The following is an 18,662-nucleotide window of genomic DNA, read 5'->3' as shown; positions in this document are numbered from 1 at the left end:
AACAGGATAGCAACCTCAGAGGTCAAGTTGGGGGAGGCGGGGGGAGGGGGGAGATAGCACCCTGGACGGAGATCAGACTGCAAGGAGGGCAAGCTGCAGGCCCCATTCTGAGGGTTTCTCCTGGTACTTCCGCAGCGCCCAGGTCCTCCGCTCCGGTCCTCGCAAGGGGGTACGCTCCCTTCCTCCCCACCTGTCCGGCTGGGCTTCCCGGAGCGATGCCCTAGCGGTGGGAGTGAGAACACGCCGCGCAGGAGCCTCCTTTCGGTTCGGCTCCCCCAGCTGGACCCCGAAGCCCCGGGGGAAGGAAACTACCATTCAGCGCTCTCCCATCCCCGCCCCGTTCCTCTCTCCGGCTCGCTGCCCGTCTCGCTTTGATGCCGCCGAGCCCCATCGCCACTTCTGGGCGGCCGTCAGGCGGAGGCGGCTGCGAGCTCCGGGGCTCCAGGGACGGAGATGGGGCAGGGTGAGAGAGCCGGCCCGGCGAGAGGCTCCGCACCGCCCGGCACCCGCCCACGGGCAGAGGAGGCGCTGTCTGGCCCGGCCCGCGCAGGGCAGAGCTGGGAGAGGCTTGCCGCTCTCCCCTTCCTCCCAGTCCCGGCTGGGAGCCGAACGCGAGCGCGCCGGCCGGGGGAGGGAAGAGTGGGAGAGGAAGCCGCGGGAGAGAACAGGGAGCCACTGTGTCCTTTTGAAAAGAAAGTAGGAACCCTGGGTGGGAAAAAACAAAGGCGCCCTCCCAACTTTTCTTCGCGAAAAGTTTTCCCAGGGCGTTTTGTTTGTGCGAACTCGGCCGGCGGAGCCCGGGATCGCGCTGCCGGCGTGGCGGCTGTGCCTGTGCGCCTCGCCCCGCTCCTCCTCTTTCCAGCCTGGGCAGCTCCGCTCCCTCCCCGAGAGGCGCCAAATGGCTACCCAGTAACCTCGCGGGGCGGGGGCTGCAGCGCCGCCTCCTGCCGCCACCGCTCCGGGCGGCCGCTAGACCCGGCGGCGGCGCTGCCCGCGGGCGGGGAGCCGGGCCCGCAGGTGGAAGCGCACCCTGGAGGCGGGCGGGCGGGTCCCGGGCTGGGGGCGGCTCGGGCGGGCTCTTATGCAGCCAGCCCCGCTTGGGCCTCGGGTAAACGCGCGTCCCGCCCTGACCCGCCGGCCTCTCCTACTCCAGCAGTGACGCGCTGCCTCGGAGCCAGAGCCCGCGCAGCGCCCTTCAAGGCGATGGACGGCCGAGCCCCGCGCGTGCAGGACGCTCCGGCGGCGCTCCCGCCGGCCGCACCCGCAGGGTAAGCTTCGAGCGCCGCGCCGTCGCTCCCCCGGGAGGTCGAGAGCTGCCGGGCCTTCACCCGTCACCTGGCTGGCAGCTCGCCGCCCCGTCGGCGGCCGAATTCACCAGCCGCGGGACACGCGGCCGACGGGGCTGCTTCCTCCCGGCCTCCGCGGAGGCCACCCCGGGGTGGGGGCTCGGTAGCTTTTGATTGCTTTCCTACCCGGGCTGCTCTGAGTTGCTAAAGGGCAGCTGAATGCCAAGAATTGGGTAAGGACTCCGGGAGCAAAAATGGCAACAAAGAGCTCCTTGTTGGGGCTCTGGCAGACCGGCGGACGGTACCTGTAAGTGAGCCCCTGAGAAAGGGAAAAAAGTTTCCTTGGCCGAGGGCTGAGGCTCAGCAGGTGAGCCGTGTCAAGGTGACTGTAAGGAAGAGGCTTTCTGCGAGCGGGTGGAGGGCGACAGGAAGGTGTGCCAGCTGTCAGCCCGCAATGACAGTTCCGGGACCCGGCCGGGTGCGCGCCTCTGACTGTGGGTATGTGTGTGCCTGTGGCCAATTGCCAGTCCCAAAGCCTAGCGCAGAGTCAGACCGCAAACACGGTACATTTCTTTGTACCCTCACATGGTTAGGAGAGATTGGAATGGAAGGGGCTGTCACATGGTGAGTTAATATTCAATGGAGCACGTCTTCCTGCCAGATATGCTAATAATCACCTTGCTAAGCGTTTGGGTAAACAGTAATGAGAACAGGTAGTTCTACAAGAGGGGGGGAGAACCTGAGAATAACCTTCGTCTTGGTAAACAGTGAAGGCTTAACGTGGGCGCTAGTTGAACTTCAGTGGGAAATCCCTTTGGGAAAGTGTAACATTTTCCTTCAGATGTTCCCCCAGTTCAGTTTCTTTTCCGATAGTTAATCGGAACACAGCAGTGTTCTCAAGAGACTATGAACATTCAGAAAAGAATCGGGAAGGAAAAGTCTGTTTTATAGCTAATGAATGAGAGTTGTACAGTTTTCTTGATTTGAGAGTAGAAAAGTCGTTTTTATCCCGGAACATGACACACGTTTCCTTAGAAGCAAGTCACAGCATGTTTATTCATCAGAGACCATTTGAACATTGGCAGTTGTCTAGAGGAAACATGGAAAAGTCTCAAAGCAGCATGACTAATATAAAAGATATTTAGTATAATGCTTACGTAGAGGAAACATGCAGTGTATGAATTAATTCTTTTTCTTCCAATTAGTTATCTTCTCCCCTCTGCAAATAGCTGTATTTCTGTTGACTTCCGTTCCTATTCTTTACCCAGTTTTTTATTTAGATATGATCATATATATTATCACATTAGGATGTATGGGGGAAGAAGTTCATTGGCAGGAAGATATTAATCATAAAAGCATGAACGTCTAAAGGCAGCTGCAGGAATACTGGAATGTATTCAGGTACCTCAAAATAAAATAGTATTAGATTGGTGGATTTGGAAGTGGATTAGATTAAGGTGCTGTTTGGGCTTCCTCCATAGCTCAGTGGTAAAGAATCTGCATGCAATATAGGATTCAGGAGTGGTGGGTTGGATCCCTGACTCAGGAAGCTCCCCTGGAGGAGGAACTGGCAACTCACTCCAATATTCTTTCTTGCCTGGAAAATCCCATGGACAGAGGAGCTTGGCAGAGGAGCTAGGGTTGCAGAGAGTCTGACATCACTGAGCACACACAGATGCTATTAAAAAAAAAAAAAACCCAGCATATGCACGTACACAAAATTCACTAGTATACTTTTATGGGTGTTCAGAAGTCAAATAATTCTGTGAGTAAAACAGGCGAGGTCAGATGCCTCTGACATAAAGGAAATGAGAAGAGCTTTCTAATGATAAGCACGACTGTAGTAAGACACTTCAGATTTTACTTTTGAGGATTTAAAGGTTAAACTGAAATTCTGTGCTACAAAAGAATGTACAAAATTGCTTTATCTAATTTCTCAAATATGACGAAAATATATTTTTAGAAAATTTGTCCTGCCCTCTCCAAATTTAAGAAGAGATAAGTTGAAAAATGCTTCAACATCTTATCTAAAATAACATCCCCTCCCCCATATCATTTTACTCTGTATTATTTGGAGAAGTTAACAATATTTGAAAGGTATAAATGTTAAAAAAAAAAAAAATACTTCTCTGCTTTCACTTGTCTGTCTTGTCCCTGGGTGTATTTCAAGTGCCTGTTATATAGTGTTTGTTGAATATTTATTATTCAATATTACTTTTGTTCTTTTTCTCAAAACCCCAGTACCTTAAAAAGGTTTTAATACTGAGAGGAAAAAAGGAATTATCAAAGAGATGGACAATTCTTTGGAAAGTGGTAGGGCCAATCGATATGTTATAATAAAATGTTAGGTTTGGAAAGTATATTCTTTACTAATTAAATCATGATTCATGACTCCAATAACTTATGAGGCCTAGCTTAGTCCTTATTCTTGAATATTGCTGCTCTAAAGAATGCTTCTGTATGTACTTTTCTAAGTTTTAGATCCTTGTAACATGTCATTTTAAAGAAATTTAATGCAACTCCTTATTTTACAAATGAGAATCTGAAGCACAGAGAGTTATTTTCGAAGGCCAGAGCAAATTAATGGCAAAACCTGAAGGAAAACCCAGGGTGTTAATCACTTAGTTCATTGCATTAATTGCCTTTAATCTTTTTTCAGATCACAATATGATACCATTTCAGCTGGATTCATTATCTTTAGAGCTACTAGTGCTGGTGATTTTACTTGCCAAAGTGAATAGATATTTTTAACTCTTTGAAATTTAAATGTCAAAAGTTGACCTTGCTTTGAGGGACCTTATTGGTGTTTTGATTTGAAACAAATTTTCAGGCATGGCACATTTGCATATTTCTTTATCGTCTTGCAGCATTGGAGCTCTGGAGCTAATTGAAGGCATGGTAAAAAATTAAGAAATGATTTAGCAGCTGCTTCCTTTAGTTTTTATTTGGAGGCATCTTTGGTTTGAAAGTTTTGCTTTTGATTGTTTAAACAGGTCTTGTTAGCTAACGTGTTTTGACTACTTAGAAGCTGAATGCCTTAGCAAAGGTTTCAACATAATCACCTGGGTATCTTTAAAACAGGGACACATGCTCTCACACTCCTACCTATCCTAATTTTAATTGGTCTAGGAGGGGAGGAGGGCATGGGGAGTTTTAAAATACTGCTAGGTGATTCTTATATGCATTCAGATCTGAGAATCACTGATTAAACAGGTATCACCAGCTGAGATAGAGATGAGGCCATAAATGGAATGGTGGCTGCTATTAATCATTTTTAATGAACTCAAGACCCTAGAGTTCAGCTTTCTTTGTACCTTTTGAAAGATTCCATTTAGATGCTCTATAGTATTGTTTAATTTTAATTTAATTTCATTTTTTTACTTTTTGAGGAAGTATATTAACTCCATTTTATGATTTTGGAACTGGGGCTCAGATAACTTAATTAACATACGAAGGCTATACAATGCTAAGATATGCAAGAGTAATAAAAACAAGGTCTGATCCTCAAAACTATGCTCTTCATCCCTAGGCCTGTTACCCAGGATGTTTTTTACCATGGATGGTACTGAATGGATTATTTAAAGTGGCCTTATGCATATGTTGTCTTGATTCTTCTTAAAATTATGTTTGTAGTATCTTTAAAGAAACAAAATCCTACAAAATTGAATGCATATGAAAAAACTTAAATTTTTGGTTTATGTCTTTAAAGTCATATTTAACATGTTCATCTGTTTGGGATGATATATCTCATAGTAAATTGGCAGTTTTCTTTTTGTCAGATGACAGATATGTCATAGCTGTACTTATTTTTGCTCTTAGGCAGCAATTAAATTTATTATAGCATAGTTTCAAGTGTAGGATTTTTGACCAAATAAGAAAAATAAAAGTGTTTATTAAGACACTGCTAGACATTTTTTTTCAAAGTCTGTAATTTTCTCTGAATGTATTAGAGGGTAATTTAATACTGTTATCACTTAACCTTATTATTGAAATGCCTGTTGTATTTATAAATTTCAAGCTTCATTTTATTGAGACAACTGCTCTAATGCAATTAATTAGTCAAAACTTGTGAGCCCTTATTTTATATAAAACACATTTTTCTGGGCACGGGGAGACCGGCTCCCGATCTAAAGAGCTTTACTAAAAAACTATTTGTAACTATGCAGGAAAAAAAGAAAGTGCTGTTAGTGTAGAAGTGGTACTTTGATATTAACTTTAAAAGCATACTATGGATATGCTTAGGATTCAAATGTCATGATTCATTGGTCAGCAAATTTTGTTCAGAAGGTTGAAATGGGCCCTCTATCTGTTTGTATTATGTTTTCCTTTCTTTTTTTTTTATTGTGGTATAATACACACAGAATTTACCATCTTAACCATTTGTAAGTGCACAGTTCAGTATTAGGTACATTCATACTGTTGTGCAACTGTTATCACCGTCTGTCTCTAGAACTCTTTTCATCTTGCATAACTGAAACTCTGTACCCTTTGAACACTAACTCCCGATTTCTCCTCTCCCCACCACTCCTAACATCTGCTCTTCCGCTTTCTATCTCCATGATTTTGGACTACTCTTATTACCTCGCATCAGTGGAATCTGTCTTTGTTTTTTTGTGACTGGTTTAGTGCACTTAATATAGTATCCTCAAGATTCATCCACGTTTATCATATATCAGAATTTCCTTCCTTTTTGAGACTGAATAGCAATCTACTTTTATGCATTTATTTATCGATGGACACAGGTTGCTCCCCATGTTTTAGCTACTGTGACTATTGCTGTTAGGAACATGAGTGTTTAGCTGTCTCTTTGGGACCCTGCTTTCAGTTTTTCTGAATTCTAGATCTTATGGTCATCCTGGGCTTCCCAGGTGGCGCTAGTGGTGAAGAACCCTGCTGCCAATGCAGGAGACAGAAGTGACGCAGATTCGATCCCTGGATTGGGAAGATCCCCTGGAGTAGAAAATGGCCCCACTCCAGTATTCTTGCCTGGAGAATCACATGGACAGAGGAGCCTGGTGGGCTACTGTCTATTGGTTCTCAAAGAGCCAGACACGATTGAAGTGACTTAACATGGCACACACAGCATGGTCATCCTACTTTTAATTTTTTCGAGGACAGCTATACTGTTTTCCATAGCAGCTATACCATTTTCCATTTCCCAGAGCAGAGCACAAGGCTTCTGGTTTTTCTACATCCTTGCCAACACCTGTTATTTTATTTTTTGAAAGCAACCATTCTGTTACGTGTGAGATGGTGTCTCATTGTAGTTTCGATTTGCTTTTCTCTAATGATGTTGAGCATCATATCACATGCTTATTGGCCATTTGTATATCTTCTCTTGAAAAATGTCTATTAGAGCTTTTGCCCATGTTTCATTTGGTTTGTTTTTTTTGGCTGTTGAGTTTTAGGAACTCTCTTCATATTCCAGATAGTAATCCCTTATCCTCTACCTGTCTTTGTAAGGTGTTATTGGCACACACCTATACCCACTTATTTGCATATTGTTTATGGCTGCTTTCATATTATAGCTGAGTAGTCCAGGCAGAGATATTATGATCTGTAAGCTAAAAACATTAGCCTTCTGTCCATGTACAGAAAAAAGTTTGCTGATCCCATGGGCCAACTTATGAAATTGGTAAATGAAGTAGTGGTGATTCCAAATTTATTTACTTGGGAGGGAGGCATGTAAGTATTGAACTTATAAATTAGAACAGAATGATATTTGTTTGCATAAAGCAAGATATTCTTATAGTAAGCATTTATATTCAATGGTGATCAGGTATTTCCTCCTGCCCCTGCCAGGTGAAAACAGGCTTGGCCTGTTGGCAAGCAATGTAGAAATTATAACATTGATGTGATATCAGAACATATTTTAAAGAAAAGTTCTACACTTCTGTGCTGGAGATTCTTTCATGAAAAATGACTGATGTACGATAAAAGTGTTTAGAAACAAACGTGCCTAGAAGCTTGACCAAAGGTATACTTAATTCCTATCTAGTTTTTTTCAGCCTATACCTATTTTCAGTTAAGCAAACTGTCTTTATAATAGTGTTTCATATCCTGCAGCTTTTAGTGCTCTAACATTAGAGTGACAGTTATTAGAAGACCTTTTTTTTTTCTTTTTAATGACTTTGCTAAATTTTTTCCCCATCTGTTACAGTAAAAACAAACTAAAAGTATGGGAGAAAGAAGTTTCCCATGGCTATTTATAAAGGGCCAAATGTCTTCAGTTTTGATACAAACTTCATATCTGAGGAATGAATCCCTTGGAAAAGATTCTCAAAGACTGACTAGTCTTTAGAAAAATGCTAGAGTGAGCTTGTTCTCCCCCACCCCATACTTTAAATTCACATTGCTGCTTATAAATTAAATAAGTTGGAACTATTTATTGACTTTGGACATTAAAAAAAAAAAAAGAAGCTGTGGAAGACAGTCCCTGGTAGTCTAGTGGTTAGGATTCAAAACTAACACTGCAGAGGCCTGAGTTCAATCCCTGATCCTGTGTGCCACACCATACAGGCAAAATTAAAAAAAAAAAAAAAAATTAAAAAAAAATCTCACTTCAGATGAGCATGTATACTTAGGAGTGGAATTGCTAGGTCAGAAGAGTATGCATGCAGATTCATCTTTTATAGACACAGTCATTTTTCCAAAGTGATTCCACCACTTTATACTTCCCATCAGCAACATGTGAAAGTTCTAGTTGTTCCATAGTTTCGCTAAGAATTAGTAATGGTCAGTCTTTTCCATTATAGTTTTTCTGTCAGGTATGTAAAAATAAAGCTAGGTTGGGGGGGCGGAATGGGAAAAAATGCTGTGGAGTTGAATTGTGGAGTAGTTTGACCAAGAAATGCTTTAAATGGGATGCTCATCTCATCATTACAACAGCAAAGAATGCAGACAGGAGAAACAGTTTCAGCTCAACTGGTAGAAAGCCGAAAACTAAGAATTATTTGCAACTTTTACCGTATTTTAAATAGGTACACATCTTTACAAAGGTTACAATTTCCATTTCACAGGGAACAAATGAAGATATTTAGGTATCCTATATGGGGCAGTATCGTGATGTGCCTTTTCATGCTGTGTAGCTCAGACTGATAGCTCAGACAGAGGCAGGCTTTCAGGAATTTGGTGGGAGGGAAACACAGTACATTACAGAACTGAGTCATTTTCTTAACTTCTACTTTCTAGAAAAAAGGGTAGCCTCATTATGGCTTTCAGGTATGTGGTTGTGACATGGTGAGGATGGAGGTTCTAGGTGAGTAGGGAGAAGAATCATCTCTGAATTCCTGTTCTTTCCTGTATGTACTCATGTACCCTTCCTATTGAATGCCCTCCTCCACTGAAAGCAGAGCTTTAGAGAAAATGTAAATAAATAATTACTTTTTGAAAAAGAGTATGGGTTAATAGGACAGGGATTTTCCCTGGTAATTGCCTCAGGCTTGGAGAAGATTGCTTTGGATGGAATTAAAAGTGAAAATGCCATCCATATTGGATGGGATTTGATTTTTTAAAATAGACAGCTCAGTTGGTAAAGAATCTGCCTGCAATGCAGGAGACTCTGGTTAGTTAGATTCCTGGGTTGGGAAGATCCGCTGGAGAAGGGATAGGCTACCCACTCCAGTATTTTTGGGCTTCCCTTGTGGCTCAGCTGGTAAAGAATCCACCTGCAACGTGGGAGACCTGGGTTCGATCCCTGGGTTGGAAAGATCCCCTGGAGAAGGGAAAGGCTACCCACACCAGTATTCTGGTCTGGAGAATTCCATGGACTGTATAGTTCATGGGGTCACAAAAAGTCAGATACGACTGAGCAAGTTTCACTTTCAAAGTGGTTCAGAGTTGAGCCTCTGCTGTGGGATCAGAAAAGAACCTGAGATAAAACACTTTGGGTTCAAAATGTTGATCTGCTTTTAAAATAATGATTTTGATTTTGTCATGTAACGTGTAACTTGATTTTAAATAGGGTTGAATACGAAGGGAATCATACTATGTTTTTTAAACAATAATATCAGTGGGAAAATGCATTGTTTCTCAATGTAATTAATTTGAGAGATTAAAACTACTTTGTATGCATTTTGGTGTATTTTTAAAAATTACACCATTTCACTTGGTAGCGATGCGATTGCCGCTTCTGTACTTAACACCAATATTTATTTGTGAGGAAATAGAGTTAAGATGCTCAAATCTAGGTGGGCCATTTATCACTAGTCCTTGACTTTCATCTCTGTAACCTGTACACCTGCTATTACAAGCACATTCACACATGCCATTGTTTCTGGAGAAATGGAAGTGAAGAAGTATTAGAATAACCCCAAGGGGAACAGCCAGAGTTTCAGTGGCTGCTATAATCGTGTATATCAGTCCAGTTGCTCTGGGAAAGCAGGAAATTGAGTTGCTAAATCCCAAAATGGCTTCCCTGGTGGCTCAGAGGTTAAAGTGCCTGCCTCCAATGTGGGAGACCCAGGTTCAATCCCTGGATCAGGAAGATCCCCTGGAGAAGGAAATGGTAACCCACTCCAGTATTCTAGCCTGGAAAATCCCATGGACAGAGAAGCCTGGTAGGCTACAGTTCATGGGGTCGTGAAGAGTCGGACACGACTGAGCGACTTCCCTTCACTTCACTTCACCTTTCCCACGTCTGATGGATGCGCTGTAGTTTCTAGACCAATTGAGTTCACAGTGGTCAAGATAATTATAAAGCCATTGAATTGCTTTTCTTCTTTGTGCTCACGTGGTTGCACGTTACACACAATGGAAGTGGCCGAGAGAGGAGCAGTCTCCTCCTCCTTTTTGTCAGGTACCCCAGCTCCAGGACAATCAGGAAATAGACAGGGTCCCTGTCTTATGGGACAGCCTCTGTGTTTTGCGGTCTGAGCAGCTCTCCTTATTCTCGGGTGTGCATGGTTCTGTTAGTTACTGGCTGCAGAAATACTGAGTAACCTGTCCTACCTCCCTCTCTTTTGTTTCTACATAAGGTGCCCATTCCCAGGAAGCAGTTAGATGCTTTACCTTAATACAAATTTTTTTTTTTTTTTTTTTTGCTGTGTTTCAAAAGAGCAAAGCTGAAAGTGGCAAAGAATGTTGGCAGATGGAGAGAAACTACTTTTTACACATTTGTCTTAGTCGTCTTTCTTTAGTTTTCTCTTTCTCTGAAAGAGGATAAGTTTGACTGACTTTATTACCAGTGAACTTTCCCCCACCCCCAGAAGAGTTAGGTGTGAATTCATTTGAAAAAATATATATATTTAATTTAACACTAGATCAGAAAGGGGGAATAATACTGGGTTTTTTTTCCCCCCTTACATATAATTAAGACAAATTTTGTATCTAGAACCTATTCCAACCTATAGTTTACTCTGGTTTATCATACATTTCTGATATACAGTCTGATCTGAAAGGAGCAGTGTCTAAGAGTAGTTCATATAATCTGTTCATCTGTTGTGATCCTGTATGTCTGTGGAAATACATAGGAAATTCACTCTTAGATGATGTTAAGAAAACATAGTCCTGAAGTTTGTGCTGGCAACTCTGTGAAGCCTAGGAATGTGTTTTCAGCTAATTCAGTAGTTATAAGTGATATAGCCTAGAATGAATGCACTTAGAGGCATTTTTAGAGTTTCCTAAATTAAATTTAGGATTACGTGTGTGTGTGTGTTGCACACCAAATATTTTGGACTTTTATTTTTGTGTGACTCATAGTTATTTAGGACACTAAGCAGATTATTCAAGCTCAACTTAGTGGCAATTCTGAAAGTTATCTGTAGGTGCTGAATGAATATTTGCTGTAATTTTTGTATTCTTCCAGGTATTTAGCAAAACACAAGTTGAAGTTGGCAGTGTAGAATATTTGAATGTCCTGGATTTGGGGAATTCTCAGTTTCCTTATATCACTGTAAAATCTAGGCAAGGTAAAGAGATCAAATTTCTGAACTCCACAGAAAACTGTAATGGTTTGAACACAAAAGCATCCCAAGTGCCATTGGTGTTAAAGGACCAATCAAAGGAGCATCCAGAAATGATGGTCTATACTGAAGGCACATTCAATATAGGAGGCAGGGAGTTGTACAGCGATAGCTATTTTTATCATTGACATCTTTACCACTTACCAGTCTTCACAGGGGATATCATAAAATTTCCTGTCAAGAAACGATTTTTAAAAATTCTGACACTTAGCCATTTTGCTTTACTAGTTAAAAGCATTTCAGAATGCTATGCTCCCAAATCAAACCCAGTCTAAGCCTTTGTTTATTGTGATGATTGTGCATCCTGGCCTGTGATCTGTGTGACTGGTGAGGGTGTGTCTCAGGGCTGAACTTTGCACACTTTATCTCTGTGGCCCCTGGAGTATTTCCTCAGGATGATACTCACCAGTGCAGCCGAGTCAGGGACTCTTGTGAAGGTGGATGCAGAATATGCAAGAAAAGGAGGGGAGCCTTTAGGAGTTGAGAATGGAGGCTTTTTTCTTCCTTGAATCCTGGAAACCCAGTTTAAAATTAACACTGCCAACAAGAAGCAGTTTTCACTGATGTATGTATTTAAAATTCTGAAACTGGGGACTTCGCTGGAGGTTTAGTGGTGGGACTTTGTGCTTCTACTACAGGGGGTGTGGGTTTGATCCCTGGTTGGGGAGCTAAGATTCTACATGCCCTGCAGCACAGCCAAAAAGGAAAACAAGTCGAAAATTGGCTATGTCAGTGCAGAAACAATGTTCAAAGTATTTATTTTTAAAATAAAGTGGGGAAAATGGTAATATCTGTATGTAATTTGATTTTTGTGTTTCAGTTGTATATTGAACCCTTAAGTGATCTGCTTATGTTTTTACACTTTTGTTTCATGGAAAAAAAGTGAAATTTCATGGTTTGTGAAGGGGAGAATTTTCTTGACATTTTTCCTTCTTTGGTTCGCCAAATAGATTCATGCTGCGTTAAGTAGAGGTAATTACAATTTTATTTGGGAAGGTAGGTGAAGAAAGGAACAGGAAAATAGGCAAAATATATTCAGTGATGGGAAAATGAAGAGCAGAACAGTCTCTGATGGCAGAAGAGGAGGCAGTGGTGCAAAATTGCTAGATTACGCAGGCGCTAAACTAGCAAATTGAGGTTTGTAGTCTTTAATCTCTTACGTTCAGTTGGTAACTCTGGTACTATTAAGTTGTGAAACACTTCTGTGATCTTAGGTTATTAGAAAGCATTTTCTGCCCCCAAGTGTATATATAACATCTTCAAAAATACCCTGTATGTTTTGTGGGAGGAGAGATTCCATGAACGTTAATTAAGTTATGCCAATGACAGTTATTCTCTACAGTGTTATTTAAAGGTCATATCACTTGATTACTTATTTTTCTAATAGGCAATATATTCAAATGGCACAGAATTCAAAAGAGAAAAATGATGAAACAGTGAGAGATTCTCCCTATATACCGTTCACCCAGGTTTTCTCCCTAGAGGCAATCATGTTATGGTTCTTACAAACCCTTGTGGGATACTCTACACCAGTGCTGTCCAATGGGAATATAATGTGAGCCACAGATACAATTTTAAATCTAGGAGCTAGATTTAAAAACTCAATTTAAATGATATGTTACACGATGTAGTGGTTAACATGCTTCTAGTTCTACAGAACAGTAAAGTTGTCTTTAATAGAAAAAAATATTTTGCATTGTGAGATTTGAAACATAAATAAACTGTGCAAAATTTGAATTTTAGTTTCTTAGTCACATCAGTCACATCTCTAGTGCTGAAAAACCTTATTTGGCTGGTGTGTACGCCATTGGCCGGAGCATCTCCTTACACTCAGGAGGAAACAGGTGTGTGTATGCATATTGTTTCTTACCCTTTTATATTCTATTTTATAATATTACATAAAGGGCTCTATTGTTTTCTCCATAACTGCTTGTTATGTCTTTGTAGGGATGATCATAATTTATACAACCAGTCCCTTAATGATGGATACTTGAATTTATTTCTCCCTCTCCTGCCCTTTTACTGTTTTTAAGTGATTATTAAGTGTTATTAAGCATCCTTTAATCAGGGTACAATTTCCTGTACTAATACCCTTTCCTGGTACGTTTGATTAACTAGATTGTGAAACCCTAAAAAGCAGAGACCATATTCTTTTTTTTAAAATTTTTCATCTTCAATGAATTTCTACATATGTGAACTTGTAATCACAAACCAGAGCAAAATATAGACTATTTCTAGGAGCATAGAGTCCTCTGTCTTGCTCTCTTCTCATCATTACTCTGACTTCTAGCACAATAGATTAGTTTTGCTTATTTGTAAACTTCATATAAACGGAATCAAATAATTCTTTTGTGTCTGGTTTAGCATTATGTCTGTTAGATTCATCTACATATTTTGGGGGGCAGTAATTCATTTTTTTCATTGCCATGTAATATTCCATCATGTAAGTATATATTTTAATTGTAATATTTATAGACATTTGTACCTTTTACAGTTTTTAGCTCTTATAAGCAAAGCTTCTGTGAACAATTTTGTACCAGTCTTTTCATTGGCATAAAGATTCACTTCTGGCTAAATAACTTGGAGTTAACCTCAGCTCTCTTTCTCCACATACCTGCCTGTGTGCGCACGCACACACACACGGTTCTTAATTCCATGTGGTTCTTAACACATGCTAGATGATCACTAAATGATTAAAGATACATTACTAACTAGTCAGGTACTGTGAGGTTAGTTCAATCTTACTAAAAATATTGAGCAATAGTTCCTTATAGACTCTATTATTCTTATATGAGATATAAAGCATAGCATTTTACCCAGGCTATACACATTTCTTTTCTCTTATTCCCCTTTTTTAAACCCCTTATTTTAAAAACTGAGGTATAGTTGATTTACAATGTTACATAAGTTTCAGGTGTACAACTTAGTGATTTCAATTTTTAAAGATTATATTCCATTTATAGTTATTGTAAAATGGTGGCTATATTCTCTGTTACATAACATATCCCTGTAGCTTATTTATTTTACACTTAGTAAAATACTAAGTGTATTATTTTACACTTTGTACCTCTTAATTGCCTACCCCTATCTTGTGTCTCCTCTTCATTTTCTGCACTGGTAATTACTGTTTGTTCTCTATATTTGTGAATCTGTTTCTTTTGTTGTTGTTGTTGTTATAGTCACTGGTTTGTTTTATTTTTTAGATTTCACATGTTAGTGATATCGTTCAGTGTTTGTCTGACTTACTTCACTAGGCCTAATAGCCTCAAGTCCATCCATGTTGATGCAAATAGCAAACTTTCGTTCTTATAAAGTTTATAACTGAGTGATATTCCATTGTGTGTCTGTGTGCATGCCACATCTTTATGCATTCATCTGTTGATGCACACTTGGGTTGCTTTCACGTCTTAGCAACTGTATATAATGCTGCTATAAACATTGGGGTGCATGTATCTTTTCAAGTTAATGCTTTCCTTTTCTTTGGATATATACCCAAGAGTGAAATTGATGGATCATATGGTAATCATGTATTTAGTTTTTTGAGGAACCTCCATACTGTTTTACATAGTGGCTGCACCAGTTTATATTACCACCAACAGGGTACAAGGGTCCCCTTTTCTCTACATGCTCACAAACATTTGTTATTTATGGGCTTTTTGATGCCAGCCATTCTGGCAGTGATATCTTATTGCTGGAAATCACTGATTTCCATTTCTCTGATTAATGATGTTGAGCATCTTTTCTTATGCCTGTTGGCCATCAGTATATCATTTTTGGAAAAATGTCTGTTCAGGTCTCCTGCCCATTTAACTGGTTTTTTTTTGTTGTTGTTATGTTGAATTGTATAATTTTTAATGTATTTTGGATATTAACCTCTTATTGGTTATTATCATTGTCAAATATTTTCTCCCCATTTGGTAGGTTGTCTTTTTGTTTTGTAAATGATTTCCTTTGTGAAACCATGTTCTTAAATGTTGTTCTTGTATGTATTGCTGGGTTTAATTTAATGCATGAACATACCTAGATACATAATGATCAGTTATTGGTTGGATGGGTGTTATTTAAATTATTTGTGTGAACCTGGGCAAGAGATCAGTGTTGGGGATACGAATCAGCAAATTACTTGTCTACTTGTTACTTGTGGTATAAGCTTAGTTACACAAAAACTGAGTAGCTAACATTCATCTTCTTATTTGAAACTGTCCAATGATATTTTTCATTGAACTATGGTTGATGTACAATGCCAAGTAAGTTACAAGTGTACAATATAGTTAACATTCATTTTTGTAGACATTAACCAACAAATTGTTGCTAAGACTCTATCAAATAGCCTCACATGTAAAAGTGCTATCGTAAATCTCAGTATTCTACTATAAAACTCTATTCTTGGTTTGAGATTCTATTTTAGCATTAATCCCTGCAGTAGTATTTATGAAAGAAATATACATTTCATTAGTAGTTCAAGTGAAAATTCTGAGTAATGACACTTCCATCACAAACTTCCAGGAAAGAATAACTCTGGCCTTCATGGGTAGTGTTGTTTAACAGGACATAAGTGCTGTAGTATTATTTGCAGCTTAAATAGTCCTATTTGAATAATGATAGCAGAGTAACATTTGATTTACAGAATATAGGTTTTGAGAGTAAAACAAGTAGCCATTAATTATATGATTAATTAGTACATAAGAATTCTTCTCATTTGTGTCAACACCCTGAAATCTAAATTGACGAGAGCCTTACTATTTTGATCCAGTTCTTCTGTCAGTAGAAGAAATTAGTATTTTGATGTGAACAGCAATTACAGAAGAGTAAGATTAAAAAAAAATAGAGGGTATATTTTCCAGCTCATGAAAGAAGAGGTTGGAAATTTAGAGGTATCATAATGAAAGAAATTATACTGTCAAATAGGCACTTAGGAAAGAAAAATCAGTATGAGTGTTCTCCTAGTGTTTTTGAGAGTTACACTTCAAAATGGTTCTAAAACTGTGAATATTATAATGGAAAACAAGTTCATTCTTATTTTTTTCTTCATGCTTTCACCAACAAGTTGGCATTTTACAGTGTTCCAAAGTAAGATAAAATTCTTAAGCCAGAATTGATCTTAAAAAAAAAAACCCTCTAAAGAAGTAATCATTTAATACATGGGCAGGTGAGAGATCATTCTGTAAAGCATTCTAAGCAAGTCTGATCCTCTCCATTTAACTCAGCAGCCTACCTTACTGTTGTCTGACACTCCGAACGAGTACATTTAATTTGGCTCTTAGGCATTTAGCAGCATTTGGTTTTGGTTTCAAACAAAACTGGTCCAGCCGGAAGTCAGAATAAGCACGTGGCAGGCAGCTGTTGTAGAGGGCAGTTGGAGGCGGCAGACCTGGGACCGAATCTCTGCTCTGCCACTCACTGGCTTAGGCACTTTCTCTCTTGTCACGGGTGTTCCCCAGGTGGCTCGGTGGTAAAGAATCCACTTGGCAGTGCAGGAGACTGAGGAGTCACTGCAGTTCCATCCCTGGGTCGGGAAGATCCCCTGGAAGAAGAAATGGCAAGCTATTCTAATATGCTTGCCTGGAAAATCTCCGGGACAGAGGAACCTGGCAGGCTACAGTCCATGGCCTCTCAAAGAGTTGCACACAACTGAGAAAGCACACACACTCCTCTCCCCTGGCCTTGGTTTCCTCCCTGGTAGAGGAAGAGGACAGCCCAGAATGAAAGTACAAAAGTAAACCACATGCCAGGCATTGTGTTTATGTTTGTTAACTTTTAAATTTTATCTGCTTTGTCGGTACTCAGCCTTTTGTAATGCTGGCATCATTACTACACTAACTGGAAACCACAGAACAAGGAGTCAGGCCCTATTTTTATTTTCCTCTCCCGGGAAGTGGGCGATGGGTTGGTTTTCTTCCCAAGTATACTGTGAAAGGAGCCTGGTGGGCTGCAGTCCATGGGGTCGCTAAGAGTTGGACACGACTGAGTGACTTCACTTTCACTTTTCACTTTCATGCATTGGAGAAGGAAATGGCAACCCACTCCAGTGTTCTTGCCTGGAGAATCCCAGGGACGGAGGAGCCTGGTGGCCTGCCGTCTATGGGGTTGCACAGAGTCGGATACAACTGAAGTGACTTAGCAGTAGCAGTATACTGTGAAAGTCCCTATGCCAGATGCAGGGAAGCTGTTCTTGGAACACTGAATCCAGAATGGGTACTGATCTGGATGAAAATCACATTCCCTTTTAAAGGAGAAAAATGCCTGTCTGAGACTTGGAATATGCTACCAAGGTGATTGTAATTGTTTGTTTCTCTGCTTCACCATTTGGAAAGTGCCTACCTTTTAATATTTTCTCCTGTGTAAGATGAGAGTAACCCTAACTGCGTTTCTCTGATTTTGTTACTGAAAATTTGTGACTGAAAATTTTCCATTGTAGTATCATACATTAGATCATCAGTATTCAAAAGAGGGAGTTGAGGTATGATACACCATTCTAATCATAAGCTGTCATGTTTTGAAGAGAACTTTGTTGTTTTTACATATAGATTATAATAAGATCTTTCATCTCCGTAAACAAGAAAGTTTAGTTCAGTTCAGTTGCTCAGTCGTGTCCGACTCTTTGCGACCCCATGGACTGCAGCACGCCAGGCTTCCCTGTCCTTCACCACCTCCCAGAGCTTGCTCAAACTCATGTCCATTGAGCTGGTGATACCATCCAACCATCTCATTCTCTGTCATCCCCTCTCCTCCCACCTTCAATCTTTCCCAGCATCAGTCTTTTCCAAGGAGTCAGCACTTTGCATCAGGTGGCCAAAGTACTGGAGTTTCAACTTCAGCATCAGTTCCTCCAATGAATATTCAGGACTGATTTCCTTTAGGATTGGCTGGTTTGATCTCCTTGCAGTCCAAGGGACTCTCGTCTTCTCCAACACCACAGTTCAAAAGCATCAATTCTTCAGTGCTCAGCCTTCTCTACGGTCCAACTCTCACATCCATACATGACTACTGGAAAAACCATAGCCTTGACAAAATGGACCTTTGTCATCAAAGTAATATCTCTGCTTTTTTAATATGCTGTCTAGGTTGGTCATAACTTTTCTCCCAAGGAGCAAGCATCTCTTAATTTCATGGCTTCAGTCACCATCTGCAGTGATTTGGGAGCCCCCACCCCCAAAATAAAGTCTGTCACTGTTTCCATTGTTTCCCCATCTATTTGCCATGAAGCGATGGGACCAGATGCCATGGTCTTAGTTTTCTGAACGTTGAATTTTAAGCCAACTTTTTTTCTCTCCTCTTTCACTTTCATCAAGAGGCTCTTTAGTTCTTCTTTGCTTTCTGCCATAATGGTGATGTCAAGAAAGTTTACTTGACTCAAAAGTATAATGAATCATTAGATTTTACCACAAATGCTATAGAATGAAGTGACAATTTA

The 18,662-nt window shown here is 40.4% G+C and overlaps 1 protein-coding gene across 4 annotated transcripts in view; it reads left to right on the top strand.

Moving 5' to 3' along the window:
* The first annotated feature begins 635 nt into the window (after positions 1 to 635).
* The window catches only part of COBLL1 (cordon-bleu WH2 repeat protein like 1), a 169,038-nt gene continuing 151,011 nt past the window's right edge, over positions 636 to 18,662 (top strand). For 3 of the 4 annotated variants that reach the window (XM_040229251.1, XM_040229250.1, XM_040229248.1), the window contains exon 1: positions 1,007 to 1,268. In XM_040229251.1, coding sequence (XP_040085185.1) covers positions 1,204 to 1,268 — 65 coding nt within the window. In that variant the 5' untranslated portion in view covers positions 1,007 to 1,203. Of the gene's footprint in view, positions 697 to 1,006; positions 1,269 to 18,662 lie in introns of those variants that run through there. The other variant, XM_040229249.1, reaches the window with a different exon arrangement.

This window comes from Oryx dammah, unplaced genomic scaffold (assembly GCF_014754425.2).
Source record: "Oryx dammah isolate SB20612 unplaced genomic scaffold, SCBI_Odam_1.1 HiC_scaffold_27, whole genome shotgun sequence".
Taxonomy (NCBI): domain Eukaryota; kingdom Metazoa; phylum Chordata; class Mammalia; order Artiodactyla; family Bovidae; genus Oryx; species Oryx dammah.
The sequence above is the reverse complement of the archived record's forward strand: the minus strand, read 5'-3'. Positions and strand labels throughout refer to the sequence as shown.